The following is a 21,644-nucleotide window of genomic DNA, read 5'->3' as shown; positions in this document are numbered from 1 at the left end:
CACGTGTGTGCATCTTCTCTTTCTCTCAAAATAAATAAACATAAAATTTTTTTTTAAGAAAACTTCGAACAGAACCAGAAGATCTGGGCTCTAGCCTGGCTTTGCTACTGACCCAATCTGTGACACTGGTAAGTTAATTTCTTTGGATTTGGCTTCCACAGCCATAAAATGGTTTCATCCAGATATTGGATTCTCTTCTCACACTCCAGTAATACTCCTTCATGTAGCAATTATGGGGACTTTGGAAAATATGGTTCAGTTCTTCAGGCAACCAAAGATACATCTTGACTTGAGAATGTACTATTTACTTAAAAATTTTTCTCTAAGTTTATTTATTTTGAGAGAGAAAGAGACAGAGCAAGGGAGGAGCAGAGAGGCAGAGAGAGAATCCCAAGCAGGTGCTCAATCTCATGAACCATGAGATCATAGCCTGAGCTGACAGCAAGAGTCAGATGTTTAATGGAGTGAGGCACCCAGGCGCCCAAGGACTGTACAGTTTAAATAATGCTTCCTTGTATTTTGGCAGAGTACTCTCACAGGCAAAGGTCATCTAGTCCAAACTTTTAATTTTTATTATTTTAATTTTTTAAATGTTTATTTATTTTTGAGAGAGAGAGAGTGAGAGCAGGAGAGGGGCAGAGAGAGAGAGGAAGACACAGAATCTAAAGCAGGCTCTGAGCTGTCAGCACAGGGCTTGACACAGGGCTTGAACGCTCTTGCAGAGAGAGAGGAAGAGAGAGGGAATCCTAAGCAAGCTCGGTGCTTCCAGCACAGAGCGCAATGCAGGGCTTGAACTCATGAAACCATGAGACTATGACCTGGCCCAAAAAGCCAAGAGTCAGACGGTTAACTGACTGAGCCACGCAGGTGCCCCCACATCCACCTGCTTTCAGCTTTCTCTCATCCTCCAGCAAAAAGTAATATTATCCCTTACACTGCTGGTTCTATGAACACTTTCTACACTTTATCAAATTGTCCACTTCAAGTCCTTTGCTTGGAGCATGGGATGTGCAGTAATACAACTAAAAATATGTTCAAATAATGTCCACTGGGAACTGAAATGATTCTGTCATCTTGCCACCTGGGCTATATACCCATGGATCACTGCAGAAACCTTTCTATTTATTGCTGCTTTATATGTGTGCTACCAAAGCTGTGAAAGGCAGCAGAGTGAAACGGTTATAAACCCTCGCACTGGAGTCAGACTGCCTGTGTTCAGTCTGCATCTCTTCCTTCTACATGTGGGACCTGGAATTTATTGCTAAATTTAAGTTTCCTCACCCTTAAGATGAGAAAAATAATAGTACCTACCTAAGAACTGGATGGATAAAATGAGATAATCGATACAAGAGGATACTATCTTTTCCCAAGTGACATACAGATTTAATGTGATCCCTATCAAAATCCCAAGATCCCAAAAGTCTGTATATATTTTTTTGCAGAAACAGAAAAACTTATCCTAAAATTCATATGGAATTTGAAGGGACATCAAAAAAGCTAAAACAATTTTGATAAAGAACAACAAAGTTAAAGGTCTCATAACTTCTGCTTTCAAACTCACTACAGAAGCTTACAGTCATCAGTACAGTATGGCGGTGGCATTGAGGCAAACATATAGACTAATGAAATAAAACAGAAATAAACTCTCACATATATCATCAAATGATTTTCAACAAGGGTGCTCCAAGACCATTCAATGCGGTATGGACACTCTTCAACAAATGCTACTGGGAAAACTGGAAATCTATATGCAAAAAGATGAAATTGGACCCTTCCCTTACACCATGTGGAAAAATTAACTCAAACTGGATTGAAGACATATTTGAACCCAAGCTATAAAACACTTAGGAGAACACACAGGGAAAGAGTTTCCTTACATTGGGTTTAGCAATGATCTCTTAGATACACACCAAAAGAAGAGACAAACTGGAATGCATTGAAATTGAAAACTTGTGCTTCCCAGGATGCACAAGTAAAGTAAAATGGCAACCCACAGAATGAGAAAAAATACTGGCAAATTATGTATCTCATGAGGGATTAATATCCAGAATATAAAAAGAACTCCTACAACTTAAAAACACAAAGCTCAATTTAAAAATGAGCAAAAGACTTAAATAGACATTGCCCCCAAGGAAGATGCACAAATGGCCAAAGAAGTGCACATAAAAAGATGCTCAGTATCATTCATCATAGTGAAATGCAAATCAAAACCACATTGCTATTACCACTTCACACCCAATAGGATGGGTACCAAACCAAAACAAAAAGTATAGTGTTTTTTAATAAAAAATGAGTACTCTGTCTTCTGGGTCAATTTCACAGCATAGATATAACCTTTATTTGGCATTGCTTCTTTCCTTTTTCTCTGTGGAAATTTTATTTTGGCTTTAATATAGTTATATGACATACAGTATCAAAAAGTACTTTCTTATTATCTCCTTGTACAACTAAGAAGCAAAATTGTTAATGCTGCATATAATCAAAAGGCGCTATGTTAAGTTTCTGAGAGGATTATTATATCTGGTTTGATTTAATGTGAAATGTAAAAACAAGATAACAAAATGATACTTGGGATTTATCTCCACTGAAGAAGACCCAACTTTTGTATCTGTTAAGGAAAAATCTTTAAATTCTAGAGAGGTTAAAATACATGACGTTTTAGAAAGATTACGTGTCGGTTGTTAGTTCAGATATACAATTTGGAATATTTGCTTAAAGGTCCAATGCGCTCAGCTGTGCCGACACTGAACTGTCTCTCCTTATTTCTGAGGTAGTGCCGGAATGGCCCGTGTTTCTCAGCTGTCTCTGTATTCACACCCTTTTCCCCTCTCCCCTTCATCTCCTCCACCATGAAATTTTAAAAGCACTGCATATCTGTTTATGTGCTGCATGTATTTCTATGCTTTATACTTAAGAAGAGTAAGATTTTCCACCCCCCAATACCAATATTCACCCTCTTAGAGGTGATAGCTCTTGAAAAAGCATGCTCCAAAGAGAAACAGTATATGGAACTATACTAAGTAAGTCCAGGCCCAAGATACCTTCTTATGGACCCTTCACATCTGAGATTGTTTGGGGCCACATCAAACTAGGTTCCCTGAAAACACCAGATTAAGGATAATATCCTCAGAGCTTCAGCATAATTAGATGTTTTTGCCCATATCTATATTTTATCTATTCTTCTTTATTCCCAATGTGTGAGTGGGATTTAGGATTTTATCAAGTTACTTAAGAGGTGATGGCTTCACTACTACAACTATTAGCATGAATGACTTGATGCACCTTGAACGTTGTCAGTAGCTCACAGTGTCAGTACTGATAAGTGAGCACGTATGTAGGAAGAGCAGAAGTGATAATACAAATGAGGATACAGTCTTTTTTTCTTTTTTCTTTCCTTAATTTAGAGAAGAGAAAGAATTCTACCAATAATGAGACTGTTAACGTGGCCAAGTTGGAGCAGCTGTAAGAAAATGACATAGGTAATGACTAGAGCCAAAGTATCTTTAGCATCTGACCGAGCTGTCCGTACTCTAACCTTCCACACTCATTACAGTGATCTTAAAGTATGAGAAACTCAAGATGTTAGAAAACATTCCCATTAAATGTGAATTTGATCTCAGATCTGACAGAAATTTAGAAATTCCTTTTTTTCCCAGAATACTCCCTATTCGTTAGGTATCAGATTTCCAAACCATTTTTAGGAAAAAAAGATTGTCCTCTATAATAGTCTCAATTTTTAGAAATTTCTTCCTCTGTAACAGAAGTTTGGGAAAGAAATGGAGCCCCTTTTAGGAATTACAATGGTGTACTCAGAGTTCTGGAATCTGACATTCAATCCAAGTCCTTTAACAAAAAGGCAGGATTCAGCTTCAGTTTTCCTTGTCAACAATATCTTTACTCATATGATCAATACTCCTACACAACAAGCTGCAATGCACTTATAAAACCAGTTAACAGAAAGGAAAAGAAGTGATACCAGGAGATTCATATTATCTTCAAAATCACTGATTGAAACATGGATTTAAAACATTTTTTAAAAAGAGACATAGGCAAGCTCCTGGGTGGCTCAGTTGGTTAAGCATCTGACTTCAGCTCAGGTCATGGAATCATGGTTTGTGGGTTCGAGCCCCACATGGGGCTCCGGGCTGACAGCTTAGAGTCTGGAGCCTGCTTCCAATTCTGTGTCTCCCTCCCTCCCTCCCTCCCTCCCTCTCTCTGCCCCGCTACTGCTTACACACTCTCTCTCTCTCTCTCAGAAATAAACATTAAAAAAGTTTTTAAAAAAGAGATAGAAATGTCTGGGATAGTTTTCCTGGGTTTCTCCCATGTTTACAGGAGGTATACAGGTTATTAAACTGTTTGTTTTTCTCTTGTTAATCTGTCTTGGGGTGGGATCTCATCCAAGGAACTAGTAAGGGAGAGGGAGATTTTTTTTCTCCCCTACAGTTAGTGACTGTGAGGGCACACTCCCTCTAGAGCCTGCAGATAAGTATCCTGGAAAACTGGCGGAAGCTGTTAAAGGAAATGCTTTTTATTTAAATACCTGTTCACACCATGATGCTTAACTGCGCTCCTGCCTGCGCCACCACCTCCTCCTGAAATGAGACACATCTTTTTAACCAATCTGATCTACTCTCCAGATGGAGGGGAGAAACTGCTGCTGTTTGTAGTAGGCATTATGGCGTCAAGGTCCCACACAGGCCTTGGGACTTGTGGTCCCAAGAGAGTAGCCGTGGTGTACTCTATGGCATCTGGGGGTGGTGTTCCTATGGATGAGGAGCAGGCGACTAGGCTGGGGTGGGGGGAGGGAGGGCTTGATGGCTGCACAGAAGGGACTGGACCCATAAATATGCTAGCCCCAAAGGCAGCTTCGGGCACCAAGGAAAACCCCAATATAGTCCCATCGGTCACCAGCAAGTGAACAGTGGGCTGCATCTGTGAAGAGGACAACAGTGCCCTCGCCTGGCTCTGGCCGCCCAGAGATGCCCTAGCTGTGGGTTCCGGCCACTTCTTGGCCCATTCCATGCGCTTACTCACACTGTGCTGCCGAGTTTCTTCTTTCCAATCAAGACTGGCCATTGCACTGATTCCTTCTCACGCACGCGCACACACACACACACACACACACACGCGCACACACACGCACACAGACTGAGACTAGTTCAGTGAAACTATAGAACAATCTTATCAATCAACTCAGCTTCGGGACTGTAATATGAATCCGAATTTTCAAAGGCAGACCTGAAAGGAAGCAGATTATGGCACCCCAAAATATGCCTCTTTGGCATAAGGATTATTTTGAGCTAATCATTTTAAGGAACAGGAGATAAGCAAAAGCTCTGGAAATCCAGTAAAAGCTCTTTTCCAAGGGAAATCTCCATTTGTAAGGATACTCCCTCTCCGCACCAGAAAGACAAAGATGACTCTACATAGTGACAGCCTTACTCTTGTTTACTGTGCCTCGCCTGACAACCTCTCAGAGATGGCCCCTTGTCCAACTTCTTCCTTAGGTCTCCAGCTCAAGAAGGTACTCAAGTGAGAGCCTGGCCTCCCTGGGAAGTTCCTCAGTTCCCAGTTTGGGCATCTCTTGTATACAGGAGGCATACGTATTATTAAACTTGGTTTTTTTCCCGTTTCAAAAAAAGGGAACGTTCTGACAGGATTTATAGGAAATAGTGACTGTGGTTTTGTTTTTAAAGTGCTTTCTGAACAGTAGTTAATAAGTGCAAACATTTAACACAAACCACTTCTGATATATCATTTAGCTTTGGGCCACCAGTAGCTTGCAGATCAAGGGCTTAGACACCTTGGTCATGCAGATTAAAAGGGTTAGAGTTCAATTATTTGCTCTTAAGAATCAAAATGAAGTCTTTGATTCTGCAAATGATCATTCTTTTTTCTCCAACCAAAAATTAAGGGGTCTTTAAAGTTACTATGGATATAAAATAATAAACTTTGTTTTAATATACTTAAAATTTGGGAGAGCTATAAAGATTCAGTGTTATAGCAACCTTCAACAAAACTATTATGCAGAGGAACAAAGCTTCAAATATGTATTTCAAGTAGTCAAATTGTCAAAAAAAGACCATTTCAAGTACATATTTTCATAATTGAGTACCTTAAGGGTTCGTTTTATCTTTCTCATTTTATTTTCTTTACTGCAGTTTCCTTAATCTCTAATATTTTGATTTCTAGTGAATAAATTGACTCACAATCTTACACATGCTCCTAGAGAATTCATATTCAGAGATTCATATATACCCCAAGCATTCTAAAGAACCTAAGCTTTTTCATTAAAAATACTATCCACCTAATTATCTTTTGTGTGCAAAAAGCATCTAAACATTTCTATGTATATAACTGTACCTGAAAGGACAATTGATCAAAAAATCTTTCTATTGCACACTTTTCATTTGTGTTTCTAGTACTTGTTCTCGTAACGTCTTATCATGCGCGCTGACAATGTGCCTTCTCAGCGGCCTGCTGTCTCTGTGATATCGGGCTACAGCATCTTTGCCTTCTGACTTTATTTATTGTTATTTACTAATAGTCATATCTAATAGCTTTGCTTGTGTTCACACCGCTCAAAACTCACCTGCCTGACCCCAATAAATAGCATGTATAGGTGTGCTTCCTAGGCAAGTATTAAAATTAAAACCATTAACAAAATCTAAGAATGTGGATAACTGGACAGGCCCTCTTAAAGGTCTTTTAATGCTCTTATTTTATGAACCTGTTACAGCTACATTAATAAATAAGATGTTGAGCTATTTGCTATGCAAAGAAAGGACTTATGATGGAATAATGATCATTAACAACTTTCAAAACCAATTAATAAAGACTGGTGCTTCGGTTGGAGATTAGGCATTTCCTTATAAATTTGGAAGACTGAAGAACACAGTATTTTAGGGCCTGCACCAACCAAACAATCCCATATGGCACATATACAGTAGAAATTAACTTCTTACCCTAAAACATACAGCAATAAAGTAAAACAAAACTGATATTAAAAATTAGGTATTTTAATATTTAGGATATAATGTGCATTTTATAAAAATTTGGTTCACATGAAAAGTTAAAGGCTTTATGATATGCATATTACATACATTTGATTAATATGAAAGCTCTAAAATTCTCTTCTTGGTCATTCTGAAATCTCTCTGAATGTGACTATAGCATCATCAAACACTACTGCTAGTTATCTGGAAATTAAGTACAACCAACCCAAATCTGGGAGTAAACACCCAGTATTTTCTCAGATCCAACTGTGATTTTCTTTCTTAAATAGAAGGAAAGTTATCACATATAACCTACTCTTTTGTTTGGATAATCTTGCTGACTTATACTTACTGTTATTATTTATTCCAATATAGAAAACCCAAAGATCTATGATAAGTTACAATGAAAATTAGAAAAATTTTCATTGGAAATAATTTAAATACCAGAACTGAAGCGGACGCAGCAAGGCTCATGAAGAGTGCAGAGTAGTTGATAGCAGTCTTAGGAAGCGCTTCTCTAAAAACCGAAAGAGAAGTTTACTACAACAAAAGGCTTTCTCTGCATATCCCTAAATCAGTGTGTGTGCCCCCACCTCCTTGGTTAGGTGACAATACAAAAGGAAATAACTTCTGAATGTTTATTACATCAATATTCCAATTTCGTAAAAACATGCTAAAGGCACAATGAAGAAAATAACAGTCTCAATAAAGTGACCACACACTGCCACTCCATGGAGAATGGCTCCCCAGGCATAGAACTGTAGGTGGTATTTTCTTATGTCTACTCCATAATAAAACTATTTAAGTAAAATTTAAGTATCGGAAGTTATAGTTGTGATAACAATTTCACGTGACTTTAAAGCAGAAGTCTGGTGTTGTAAGAAAGCGCTCTTTCACAGCAAATGATAGCGCTTCTGGCAGCATATATACAGGTAATGTGAGAAACTATTTCCCAAAGCAAGAAGCCGTGGATGTAGGGAATTATTTATACAAAGACTGTATAACTTAACATACTGCAATATTTACAGAATTATATAAGAAAATATTTATCCTCATTTCTTAAGAATATTAATTTGAAGAAACATTTTGGCATTAGTGGTACAAGAATTACTTACCGATTTCTTGTGCAGAACCGACTGAACAGGTGCAGGTTAATTTCTTTTTATGTATAATCAGAATAAAGATGTAAACACTGCAAGTCCTCAGTGAATAGTAATTCTCTTGCAAACTCAGAGTTTTATAATAAGGTAGTCATCGTACTCTAAAAACTTCAGAATGTTTATATGGGATTATTTCCCCTAAATCTACAGAGTGAAACATCAAGAAAAGAATTAAGCGATCTAGTTAATACCTTTGTTTTTAAAAACAAACAAAATGTTGTAAACCTTTAAAAATTTACTTTTAAGTACTTCAGTTTCCGAAATCCAGCATATTACATGACATGCTACTTCCGACTTGTCAAGTAGCAGCACGAAAGGTCTCTGAACTGCATTACATATACACATCCTGGTGGAGTCTACAAATAAAAATGATATTCAGCTTTCGTCAAAATATCAGAAATCTTTTAAAATCTAATATACTATCATTTTAGATGTTTTCTGCATTTGGTTACTACTAAAATGTTTCAAAGATAATGTAAAAAGCGTTTCTTTCCCTTTCTTCCTTCCAACCAAAAATCTCAAACTTTATGTGTGAGGCATTTTTTTCTTATATAATTTGCATTTCAAAGCCAGCTTCAAAAAATAATCAAAATTCTTAAGTACAAGTTAAAAAAAACAGCATATTCACTGAAAATAAAGAAACTATTTTCTTTTTACATGAAATACTAAGTATTTTAAACTCTGTATAAATAACACCCACAAACTGCCCCCTACCACACCACACCTTTCAGGTGCAGCGTCTAAAGCGGAGCGGCCCTCAAACACAGGACGACAATCAGCAGTTACCCGTTCTCTCTCATTCTTGTTAGACATGATGGATTTTCTATCAGGATTCTTGAATAAAATTAACAAGCATACTTTTTCACCAATTTATTCTCCCAAGCATATTTCTCCCTCCTGTATCAGAATCTCTAAAAGGAAGTCTTTTCTATGACTGCAATAGAGATTTCTGAAAACCCTAAAATATTCTTTAGCAAAAAAAATCCTAACCTGTTAGGCATCTCAATAGGCATACACATTTTAAAAACAATCTATTTTATGGCTTATGCTTCAATTTAATGCATGACCAAAGGTCCCAGGGATTGAAGAATCTCATTAGGAGTCAACAGCTAAATGGATGATAATATTCCTTGGATTCTTAATCTCAAAATTTTAAAAGAAAACTATTCACTGTAGTCTTAGAAAAATTTGGAGATAATTCTATCAATTACCACAAACAAATACAAGGGAGACAAATAAGAAAATAGATTGTGTTGTATCTTTGTAAACTTGTTCCATTTCAAAATGTATTCTTTAGGGTCGGGGAAATTTCCTATACAAGTGAAACTAAACATTTGTTCCCTTTGCTTTGAAAAATATTTACAGTACAGAGAACTACAAGCTAAAAGTGTACATATTGCTGGCCAGTGACAGAGACGAGTAGGAGCGCAGGTGCTGATTCCGTGATCTGAGCACTATCATGTGTACAGTGATGTGACCGCAGGTCACCTGTGGAAACATTAGGAAACATGAACGAACACCAGCCCTTGTGTGAAACGCCACACAAGATGCCAAGGCATTGTACTTTCACGGTGGTAAAAACTGTACAAGTGTATTCTGTGCGTCGTCAACATTGCAAAATTTACATTACAATTTTTTCATCTTTCAAAATTCTGAGCTGAAAAAAGTCTATTTTTTTTCTTTTCCCAGAGAAAAGTGATGTTAACCGGCTGATTGGATTTGTGAAACTGTTTATGAAATCCTTTGCTAAGGTCTCTTCATCAGTGTCTTTTACTGATGTCCTCATGAAGAAAAACAAAACTTTGCAAGTTTTGAACAGATATTTCCACGTCTTTGCTGGCTAGCATCATGATATACATAACAACTGTATATGTAATGATAGTCCACAGTAATGTGAAACACAACACTTTGTTCTGTAAGTCTGTTTTGGTCTCAGAGCGAAGTTCATTCCTTTCATCCAGCCATGTCGTCCCTTATTTGATCAACTCGAAAAGCTAGGTCTCTGAAGGAGGGACGCTGGTTTACATTATTGTTCCAGCATTCGGTCATGATCAGATAAATCTGTGAAAGAGAAAATAAACCAAAATTATAATGAACACAAAGTGCCATCTTTAATTGATGAGTCTCACTTAATTTTCCTATGTAGGCTCATGTCATGGCTACACCTAGATCCACAGTCCTATGATTATCCCAAAGCTTCGCAAATTAAATGTCATCAAGTGACTTGAAATCCATGTGAAAAAGGGAATAAAAACTCCTGATGAATGTGGATAAAAAATACTTTTGGGGGGCGCCTGGGTGGCTCAGTCGGTTAAGCCTCCGACTTCGGCTCGGGTCAGATCTCACGTTCGTGGGTTCGAGCCCCGCGTCAGGCTCTGTGCTGACAGCTAGCTCAGAGCCTGGAGCCTGCTTCCAGTTCTGTGTCTCCTTCTCTCTCTGCCCCTCCCCCTCTCATGCTCTCTCTCTGTATTAAAAATAAATAAAACATTAAAAAAAATACTTTTGGGGGAGTGGGAGGCTCACTCAGTTAAGCGTCCAGCTCTGGGGTTAGGATCCCAGGGTCATGGGAGCAAGGCTGACGTCAGGCTCCCAGCTGAGCATGGAGCCTGCTGAAGATGCTCTCTCCTTCCCCCTGTGCACACATGGTGTCTCTCTCTCTCTCTCTCTCTCTCTCTCTCAAAAAAAATTTTTGTTGTTACCTCGTCTGGGCACCCATCGGGCCTCGGCAGTCTCCCGTTATTCTTGAGGAGCTCTATCAGATGAAACACAATCATCTGTCCCTGCTTGTCGTTGCCGATCATACGCATAAATTCCTGCAATATAAACCCACTTTCCAATGAGATTGTTTTTTTGGCATATTTAATTTGAACCAGAATTCTTTCTCAACTTATAGTAAATGTGAAAAATTCTACATATGTATGCTTTCCTATATGTCTGAAACCTTTTAAAAACAGACTATTTTGAGGATCAAAACCTTCCTTTTCAAGTTTCAGAAAAGACAGTTAAACACGGAACCTCTATAATGCCATTTCCACAACTCTAATATACTTGACACAAATTCCCTAAGAAGGGCCCAAAAGAAGTGAACTGAAAGATGATCACTTTGGGTTTTTGATTGTTCTTTTAACACATCATATTACATTTCAGCTGAAATAAAACTTTGATTGTAAAAGAGAACATAATAAAAAGAACACAGAATATTTAAGCATAAATGCAATGGAGATAAAATGCTCATATGTTCAAAATTCCTAAAATTAAAGTCTGAACTATGAGTTAAGAAACAGTTACAATGAACACATTGCTTGTTTAAGTACAGAGATTTCTCATAAGCTGGTAAGAAAAATTACCAATATAAAAAAGGGCAAAAGCACATGAGATAATGCACATATACATACACTTATTTCAAATACCCAATAAATATGTGCTCATTCACACTAACTGGAGAAATATAAATTAAAATCAAATAACCATAACTTCTATCAACTTGACAAAACGGCATAAACATAAAATGGTCAATCCTGGCAAATGATAAAATGTACACCCGTGAGCACTGTTATTGAGCATACGATCTGCTATAGCTTTTTTGGAAAACATTGTGAAACAATCAAAAACCTTTGAAAAAGTTAATAATCCTTTACCTATAATTACACTTTTATTCTAAGGTTTCAAAAGTAAAATATTTATAAATAACAATGTTCACTATGTTCCCTGAAGTCTTTACTTAAAAGACAAATAGGAAAAGAACTGTCCAGAAATTATATCCTTATGATAAAATGCTACTGAGAAGTTCAAAATCATATCTGTGGTAAATGTTTACTAATACAAGTAAATATCCATGCTATCGTACTTATTGAAAAAGCCGGATAGCTAAGTGTACAGTATAACCTTTATTTTATAAATTAAAATATTTTGATAAAATTTCACTTTCATATGTATAAAACTTTCAAAAGCCTGAAAGAAAACATACAACATTAACATTAATTATCTTGAGTAAATGAAATAGAGATGATTTTTTTCTTTTTCATGTTTTCCTTTATTAAAAAAATATAGGGTAAACAGGGAAAACTTTTTAAACGTCTAACTTTTTCAATAATTTCTGGAAGGAATAAGCTAATTAGATTTACTAAAAATATAAATATACAACTTTTTCCCTTTTGAAAATGCAAGTTAATTTAACAAGTAAGTTTAGGATTATTTTGTTAGATGCTGTCTTACAAATAACCAATAAGAGGGTCCTTACTATTACTCTTTGGAAAAAGCTTTTTTCATGTCAAAAAAAAAAAAAAAAAAACCAGTTGAAAGTAAAAGAAAAGCACACTAACCGCTGGTGGACTTTTACTCTTCTCGATATATGTGAAAAGTTCATACAGAACCACTCCAAAGCTCCAAACATCTGAAGCCACAGAAAACTTGCTCTCCGTCAGGGATTCTGGAGCGTACCTGTGACGGAAAACGTCTATGAGCGGTTCCTTGCATTGTAATAGCACTGTATGGTGGCGGACAGTAGCCACACTTGTGAGCACAGCATAACACATAGACGTGTTGACCAACTATGCTATACAATGAATGTAATGAACTATATGCTTCAATAAAAAAAAAGTTATGTGATATGCCAACTCCTGATTTTACCTGAAAATCACTGGTAAAAAAGAGCACACGGAGAGTTAACATAAGTAGGCCTGAGGCTGCCATCCTCAAAAACGTTGCTTGCAAGGCTGACAAGCCAGGGGGCCTGGGAACCAGACTTCAGAAGGGCTGCCACTGCCCCTGTGCCTGCACTGTTGCTGCAAACAGTACGGTTTACACTGAACACCCGTCTTCCTTCTGGCGGTCGGTAGTTGTGGTACATGCAGGCAGAGACTCCGCTGTCACAAGTCCCTGCTGGGGGAATCACATGCGTCCCATGTGACTCGTCTGGGACAGGACCCTTGAAAGGTGGGGGATCCTCCAGGCATTGCCTCAGATGGCTTTTCCCTTCACTGATTTTACTTTATGTCCTTTCTCTGAAATGGATCTCAGCCATGGAGATGACCCTATGCTGCGTGCGAGGAGTCCTCCTCGTGAATCATCGAACCTGCGGGGGGTCTCGGGAAACCGCCACACAAAGATAGCTGAGTGCCTTCCTGGAACTGCAAAGTTCCTGCAGAGTGCGGTCCAGGTACCGAAATTAACAAAAAAAACGCTGCTCTTTGCAAGTTAAAACTTTAAATGAATCAAGATAAGTTTCCTAGTGGAAAAAAAAGATGGCTTCTAAACTGGAACAAGACTAGAAGCCATTAACATAAAAGAAAGAATTTGTTCATCAGAAGTGGGTAGGGAGGAGTGCCCGGTTGAGCACCTGACTTCTGCTCTGGTCATGATCAAGCAGGTCATGATCTCACAGTTCCTGAGATCAAGCCCTGCATCAGGCTCTCTGCTCTCGGCACAGAGCCCACTTTGGATCCTGTCACCTTCTCTCTGCCTCTCACCCACCCATGCTCTCTCTCTCTCAAAATAAACAAACAAAAAAGGGGGGGGGAGGAAACAAAACCACAGGGGAAAACAGTGTCATTGTCTACTCAAATGTATCAACGCTACTCAAGGGAGGATTTGGGCTAATGGAATGTGAATATCATGGATCCATTGCTAAGTTTATCCTTACGACAGAGGATGGCGACAAGAATCTGTTTTAGACTGATGAGATTAAATATATGAATCACATAAACTGAATACTTCCTTCAAAATCCAATTTAAACTTCCTCACTTCCACAGACCCTTCTCTGACTGCCGAAGGTCTTAATAAGCTTATGCTACTCAGTTTCTGTAGTATTTATTGTCCATACTGTACAGTTAACCATGCTTTTTTTATATTTAGTTTTTTAAAAAATTTTACATATTTTTAAATGTATGTTAGTTTTATCCAACAAATGGCATAAATGCTTCTTGAAGACCTCCTATCCCCCCAACACCTGCAACACAGTGTCTTCCTTTGGTTTTCAGGGGAGCATGGTCTACAGTTTCCTCCCTCATCTCCAAGGCTGTTTTCTCTCCCATCACTTACGTAAGGATAAATACAAATCACAAAGGGAAAAAAAAAATCAATTCTCTTCGTCGGAAATTAGGGAAAAGACTCTTCCTCCTCTTACAGGATTTACTTTAGAAAATTTATCATTGTAAATTCTTTATCTCTTTTGAAATGTATGTAAATCTTTTAAAAAAGCTTTTGCTTAAAAGCCTCTTGACAGCTTACGATCCAAAAAATGTTCTCAAGAAACGGGGAACCATCTCTCCGGAATGTAATCATTCAGAGAAATGGCACCCGACCTCCCAGTTTTTGTGAGACAGGAAGAGTTTAACTTCTGGCAGGTGCCTCCTCCCAAGTTGAAAAACTATCTCCTACCGTAAGCATATGAGAAGTCTATTTGTCCTGTGGGTGATGCCAATTCGCTTACACAGATGGTCACATAGGATAAGCTATGTGTGGCAAAGGGTGCCGTCCAGTTCTCCTACTTGAGAACTAGCTACTGGTTACCTTGACAACATACATATAACGGGTTGAATCTGCTTGGCCATCATAGGGCGAGATTTCTGTCTGTCTTTGGAGGCTCTTAGCAGATCGCTTGTGACTCGCATGACCCTAAGGGCAAAGCTTATTCAGTAATAAAATCTCTTTCTTTTCTGTCTTTGTGTAGAGACTTACTGAATTGGGAGGAGATTTCATTTCTAATTAAACTTCCCAAACACTTTCCTTCTTCTCCATCTTCTAAATTTGGGTTTCCCAAGGTTCCATCATCAGACCTCTACCATTTTTGGCAAAACTTTCCATTAGGTAATATTCATCCACCTATAAACTCATGTCTCCTAAATTTATAACCATATCTTTGAAGTTTCTTTTGTGCTTCAACTTACAGAACATTTCCATATTAAATAAAGTTCTATAGGCAAAGAGAACTCCATCCCCACTTCTCCAAAACCTGCTGGTTATTTTACTTTCCCTATGCAATGAATGCCATCAACAATCTAGCTTACTTCCCAGGTAGAATCTTAACAATTTTTTTTTTTTTACTTGAGAGACAGAGGGAGAAAGGATTCACATGAGTGGGGGAGAGGGGGAGAGGGAGAGAGAGAATTTTTTTAATGTTCATTTATTCTGAGAGAGAGAGACAGCTCACAGGAGAGGTACAGAGAGAGAGGGAGAAAGAGAATCCCAAGCAGGCCCCGCACTGTTAGCACAGAGCACAATGCGGGCTCAACCTCACGCTGATGTCAAGAGTCGGATGCTTAACTGACTGAGCCATTCAGGCGCCCCAGGAGAGAGAGAGAGAGAGAATCTTAAGCAGGGTCCAGCTCAGCATGGATCCTCCATGAATCCAAAAGCCTGCTTCAACCAAAAAACAACGTTTGAACAGGAGCATTTTTCCTTAAGTTCTTAATACCAACACCTGGAACATGTTGTTGGCTTAAAGAACACTTTTGAACAACAGAAGCAATGTAGATAGCATAGATTCTAATAAATGGAATTATAATTGTTTAAAAGATATGATGGCTAAATCGCATGGATAAACTGTTTCCTTTCATACTTCAGATTTACTGTTCATTATTAATAAATTAGTTAAAACCTATTTTATCAACTCATATTCTGAAAGATTTATACAAAATTTAGTCAGCCTTATTGCCAACATAAAAATAAAACTATATTCCAATGGCCTATCTAACTAGTTTTTGGCAGTATATACTTTTCCCCATTAAATACACAGGAAAATTTTGATCATGATAAAAATATTATTTCTGATTTTTATACTAACTAATGTTTCTCCAAAGTCAAACATCAGTTTGAGACATAAATCTTCCCAACACACTTCCTAAAGGTATAATAAACACTTTACCATATTCCTCACTTCCTACATTCTAATCTTAGCTACACTTTATTATGTATTATTTATTGTAAACTAAGTAATGAGAAAGGATTTATCTTATTTTCAGAACAACATAAAATTAGTCACACAAGGTATGTATCATCCTAAGCTTATCTTGGCTGTCCTTGTGATTTATCTTTCCAGATATGCAGGGAGAAATATAGGGCCCACGGCTTACATAATTTAGCTTTCTTTATAACAAAAAATACAAAATTGAGTATGAAACTGAATATTTAAAATTAGAAAAGAAGGAATCTTGAAAAGAAGGTGCCCTGGTGAATACGCTTCATTATAAACATGCCTCCACACATGTGTTCTATTTATTTTTTTAAATAATATTTCATAGTTTTAGCATACTTACTTCTAGAGTTGAAAAATAAAGTCATATTTTTAAAAACCTTTTAGTATACTTCCCAGAAATTGAGAAAAGGAATGACTTTAATGATTTCACTTTTGAAAATCAAGTCGTTTAATTCTTTGCTTTCAATAAAATTGAAAAAAAAAGAATGGATTTAATGAAGCTGCCAGCTATGAGAGAAATTTTAATGGCACTTCATTACATACTTTTTTGCTACTTATCTCAGAAAGAGTCACACGAATGAATATTGTTATAACAAAACTCCTTCCATTCCTATCTACTTATTTACACAAGTTTTCTCAGCATTTACATCTACAAAAAGGGAAAATAAACAATTTAAGCTGAATCTGGTCCCCTGATAGATATGAATAATATTCATACAGGGATTCATAAAGTAATTAGAGGGGAAAATAGCTCTATTTATCTTATTAAGAAATACCTCCAGTGGCACCCGGTTAAGCATCTGACTTTGGCTTAGTTCATGATCTCACAGTTTCTGAGTTCAAGCCCCACGTCTGGCTCTGTGCTGACAGCTTGGAGCAGGAAGCCTGCTTGGGATTCTGTGTCTCCCTCTCTCTCTCTGCCCCTCCCCCGTGCACTCATTCTCTCTCCCTCCCCCACCCTCTCTCACAAATAAATGTTAGAAAAAGAGAAATACCTCCAATAAAAATTTTTAAACAATTATCCAATTTGTAAGTTATTTATATTGCTTTGGAATATTGTATCCTGATAACTTCAGTGATAACCCAATCCAGAAGATAAACCCCTGAGTTTTGTGGTTATAAGAAATTTAAAGATTAATTTAAATTTACAGCAGTTTCTCCCCTCATCCACAGTTTTGCTTTCTTGGGTCTCAGTTACCAGAGGTTAACCACAGTCCAGATGTAAATGAGCCTATCACTACGTGACAATGCTTACGTCATCCGCCTCACTTCCCCTCATCATGGAGGCACTTTATGTCTCACAAAGAAAGGTGGGTTCAATACAGAAAGATACTTTGAAAGAAAATGAGAGAACCACATTCACATAACTTTATATTGTTATTATTGTTCTATATTATTAATTATTTCTATTAATCTCTTACTGTGACTAATTTATACATTAAACTTTACCACAGGTATATACATATATACCTGGAATATACCCCTTGCGTGTTAATTTTTTTGGGATATCAAAAGATATCCAAGTACACTATAAAACATTATGCAAAGTTCTGGCTGAGAAGGAAGTGAAAATATAATTTTAAAGAGAAAAAAAGGAATGATGTAAAGTGTCTATCAAAAATAAAGTTATTTCTGGGGCGCCTGGGTGGCTCAGTCAGTTAAGCGTCTGGCTTCGGCTCAGGTCATGATCTCACAGTTCGTGGGTTCGAGCCCCGCGTCGGGCTCTGTGCAGACAGCTAGCTCAGAGCCTGGAGCCCGCTTCAGGTTCTTTGTCTCCCTCTCTCTGACCCTCCCCTGCTTGCGCTGTCTCTCTCTCTCTCTCAAAAATAAATAAAAAACATTTAAAACTTTTTAATAAATAAATAAATAACGTTATTTCTATACATTTTTAAGTGGGTGATAATGGGTATCAAATTGCTATAGTATTCAGATTTCATTGGATATCTAAAAGATGGATATGTTATTTAAATGTCAATATTAAAAATACTTTAGAAAACACATACAACTATTTAAATTTACCAAAAAAAATATAGCTATCATTTTTAAAATGTGCAAGACGGGATACAATTTTTCATAATTCTTTCTGTGGGCATGCAGACACAAAGGGTCTGAAACACAATGGCCGAGATTCCTGCAAAAGTTGACTGACTGCCTTTCTCGGCTCTTCGCGTCTCCTTCATACAACGCACCCTCCATACCAGCACTTCTCCAACCTGTTGGCTGCAGGTCCCTGATAGACTCTTACAAATTATTTTTCTAAGTATGCATGTATTTTTGTGTGTAGTCCTCAAATTTCTGTATGTAGTCCCCATAAAGCTTTTATTTTATGTGGATTATAATTATCAAATGTCCACCATGTTAGATACTGAAACTAAGAAAATGTAACAGTATTAATTCATTAAAAATAATAAACCTAGTACATGTCAACACAAATAACATTTTATGAAAAATAACTATTTTCCAAAACAAGAAAGATTTTTGTGAGAAGAGTAGCAGTGTTTACATTTTTTGTGCGCTTCTTTAATGTTAATAGAAGACCTCTTCTAGCCTGTAGAAAATCCTACTACGTACTTACGAAACAAGGAGAGTGAAAAGGCAAATAACCTCTTAGTATTATTATCAAAATACCTTTGACCTCATGGGCCCCCTAAGAGGAGAACCTGGTGTCCCCATGCTTTGAGAATTTCTGTCCTCCACCAAAAGTAGATCTCTTCCTAAAATATGAATCTCAACGTGATATTCTCTTGGATGAAGCCTGTAATTTCCCACCTACACAGGGTCTACTGAATGAGGTGGGAATTCATCAACACGGCGCGCCAGGCTCAAGGCCTTTCCAGCCGCCATGTCTCCCTGTCTGCTCTGTGACTGTCCCTGTTCCTCCAGTTCTGACCTTCCTCTTCAGGGAACACCTTGCTCTTCCCTACCCAGTAAACTATTAATCAATAACTGAAATACCACTTCTTAGTTTAGGTTTTCTCTGATTAATTTAAACCCTCAGGAGAATTATCTGCATTCTTATGTGTTCTCCTCATATTCTTCAATATTGCACTTATGTAATAATGATTGCAATGACTGACCAGACATTTGATTTTTTTAAAACGATGAGCTCTGAAAGGGAAGGGATAATGGACAGCGGCCCTGTTGGCTGAATACGCCTCCACATCAAATGTTTCCTCTTCAGTTCAGCTTTCCTAGGAACCAGGCTCCATTGTTTGTTGTTGTTTTTCTTAAGTTGACCCTATCTTTATATCCCAGGTCCTTGTAGGATATTTGGAACAGTAGAAACTTAATAAATGCTTATTAAGTTGTATTTATTAAGTATGCCCAAATCCCTGTAAGTTCATATTACTAATCTTTATGGATTTCTAGTTAATTCCATTTAACTTCTTTAATTTCTCATTCTGGAAAAAAAGGAACTGAATTTATGTATCACTGGGGATATGGCCAAAGTAAATAAGTTTAGAGGAGTCCTATTTTCTAGTTTCACTTATGTTCTAGAAATAACTAATGATGATATCACCAGGATATTACTTTAAACTGTTTCTATTATTATGAGAAATTTCTTTTTTTATTTGAGAAATTTCAAAAATAAAGAAACTAGAGAACAAGAGACAACCATGTCCATGTCACTGAATTAAACTCGTTTCCTGCCTTGTTTTATTGACCACTCCCCATCTCCACTCCACTGAATTTATATGAAGTGAATTCTGGACGTGCGAGTATTTCAATCGTAATTATTCCAGTATGCATCTCTGAAAGATAAGAGCTTTTCCTTAAAATACTCACAATGCCATTCACTCTTACTCTTCTGTATAAAAAAGATTTTATTTTAATACCAGTTAATCCACTTACAGCGTAATACTAGTTTCAGTGTAAAATACCACGACTCAGCCCTCACACAGAACACCCTCTGCCCGTCGCAAGCGCGCTACTTAATGCCCATCACCCACGTAACCGCCCCGCCTCCCCTCGGATAACCATTTGTGTGTTCTCTGTCCATAAGGATATGTTTGTTGGTTTGCCTCTCTGTCATTCTCTTTTTTTCTCCCTTTGCTCATTTGTTTTGCTTCTTAAATTCCACATATGAGTGAAATCATATGGTATATGTTTTTCTCTGAGTTATTTTATTAGCATAATAATCACCAGCTCCATCCATGTCTTACAAATGGCAAGATTTCTTGATTTTATGGCTGGGTAATATTTCATTGTACATAGGTATCACACCTTGCTTTAATTCACATTAATTTTATTTCACATGACACTGGGATGTGTCAAGTGAAACGTAAAGTCTCTCCTAATCACATTTCTCAGTAGCAACCAATATTTCTAGTTTCCATTCTATTCTTTTTTTTTTTTTTTTCAGAAAGAGAAAATGTGTCATCAGGGGAGGGGCAGAGGGAGAGGGAGAGAGAGAGAGATCGAGATCTCAAGTAGGTTCCGCACTCAACAGTTTGTAATAGCTAGGATAAGTTGTAAAATTTATAGGTACAAAAAAAATGAAGATAACTAAACATATATTTATGGTCAATAAACTTAGCATTAGCTAACTGAATAATCTGTATATTTCTAATAAGTCTGATGAATCTCAAATTTTTATAAATTGACAGTTTTATTGTTTATATTAGCAATTCTTTCAAGTCAGAAACCCAAAATGTAAATAAAACATAAAAATGCAAATAAAATCAAAACAAAACCCATCCCTTAACAAACATCTGATTTAAACATTATCTTTTTACTTTTTAAAATTTTTAACATTTATTTATTTTTTTTTTTGAGAAACAGAGAGAGAGCATGAGCAGGGGAAGGGTAGAGAAAAAGGGAGAAATAGAATCTGAAACAGGTTCCAGGCTCTGAGCTGTCAGCACAGAGCCTGATATGGGGCTCGAACCCATGAACTGCAAGATCATGACATGAGCCAAAGTCAGACACTTAACCAACTGAGCCACCTAGGTGCCCCAAACAACATAATCTTATTAGTATTATTTTAGGAGATACATAAGCCAGAATTAGAGTCTATTTGGAATTTATCCCAAATCAAAACATTTAAATATATTTTCAGCAATTCATTCCTATAAAACAAAGTGTATCATTAATGAACTAAAACATAAAAAAAGACGTTGCATCAAAGCACAAATCAATAAAAATAACAATGTATTCCACATAAAAAAATCAGGTTTGTATCCTCCTCACAATTCACAATTTTAACTTAAGATCAAAAATTACCTTTGGCTTTGGGGTGCCAGGGTGGCTCAGTTGGATAAGCATCTGACTTGGTCTTGGCTCAAGGTAATGATCTCACGATTTGAGTTGGAGCCCTGAAATGGGCTCTGCACTGACAGTGTGGGGCCTGCTAGGGATTCTTTCTCTCCCTCTGCCGTTTCTCCACTCACTCTCTGTCTCTCTCAAAATAAATAAATCTAAAAAAACCTATCTTTAGCTTCAAATTGCTATAATATGTTCTGTTAATGCCAGATTAAAGCACTCTCATGGTTAAGAAAGCTTAGGGGCGGCTAGTGGCTCAGTTGGTTAAGCATCCAACTTCAGCTCAGGTCATAATCTTGCGGTTCATG

The 21,644-nt window shown here is 37.2% G+C and overlaps 1 protein-coding gene across 7 annotated transcripts in view; it reads right to left on the bottom strand.

The window, feature by feature from the left end:
* Nucleotides 1–7,001: 7,001 nt before the first annotated feature.
* JAK2 (Janus kinase 2) overlaps nt 7,002–21,644 on the bottom strand; it is a 130,890-nt gene continuing 116,247 nt past the window's right edge. For 4 of the 7 annotated variants that reach the window (XM_029920248.1, XM_029920247.1, XM_029920249.1 and 1 more), the window contains 3 exons: nt 12,481–12,598; nt 10,858–10,971; nt 7,002–10,219 (listed from right to left, as the gene is read on the bottom strand). In XM_029920248.1, the coding sequence (XP_029776108.1) occupies nt 10,112–10,219; nt 10,858–10,971; nt 12,481–12,598 (340 nt within the window). In that variant the 3' untranslated portion in view covers nt 7,002–10,111. Of the gene's footprint in view, nt 10,220–10,857; nt 10,972–12,480; nt 12,599–21,644 lie in introns of those variants that run through there. The other 3 variants (XR_003901874.1, XR_003901873.1, XM_029920251.1) reach the window with 3 other exon arrangements.

The sequence above is a fragment of the Suricata suricatta genome, chromosome 13 (assembly GCF_006229205.1).
Source record: "Suricata suricatta isolate VVHF042 chromosome 13, meerkat_22Aug2017_6uvM2_HiC, whole genome shotgun sequence".
Taxonomy (NCBI): domain Eukaryota; kingdom Metazoa; phylum Chordata; class Mammalia; order Carnivora; family Herpestidae; genus Suricata; species Suricata suricatta.
Note: the sequence above shows the minus strand (reverse complement) of the source record. Positions and strands in the feature narration are given on the sequence as shown.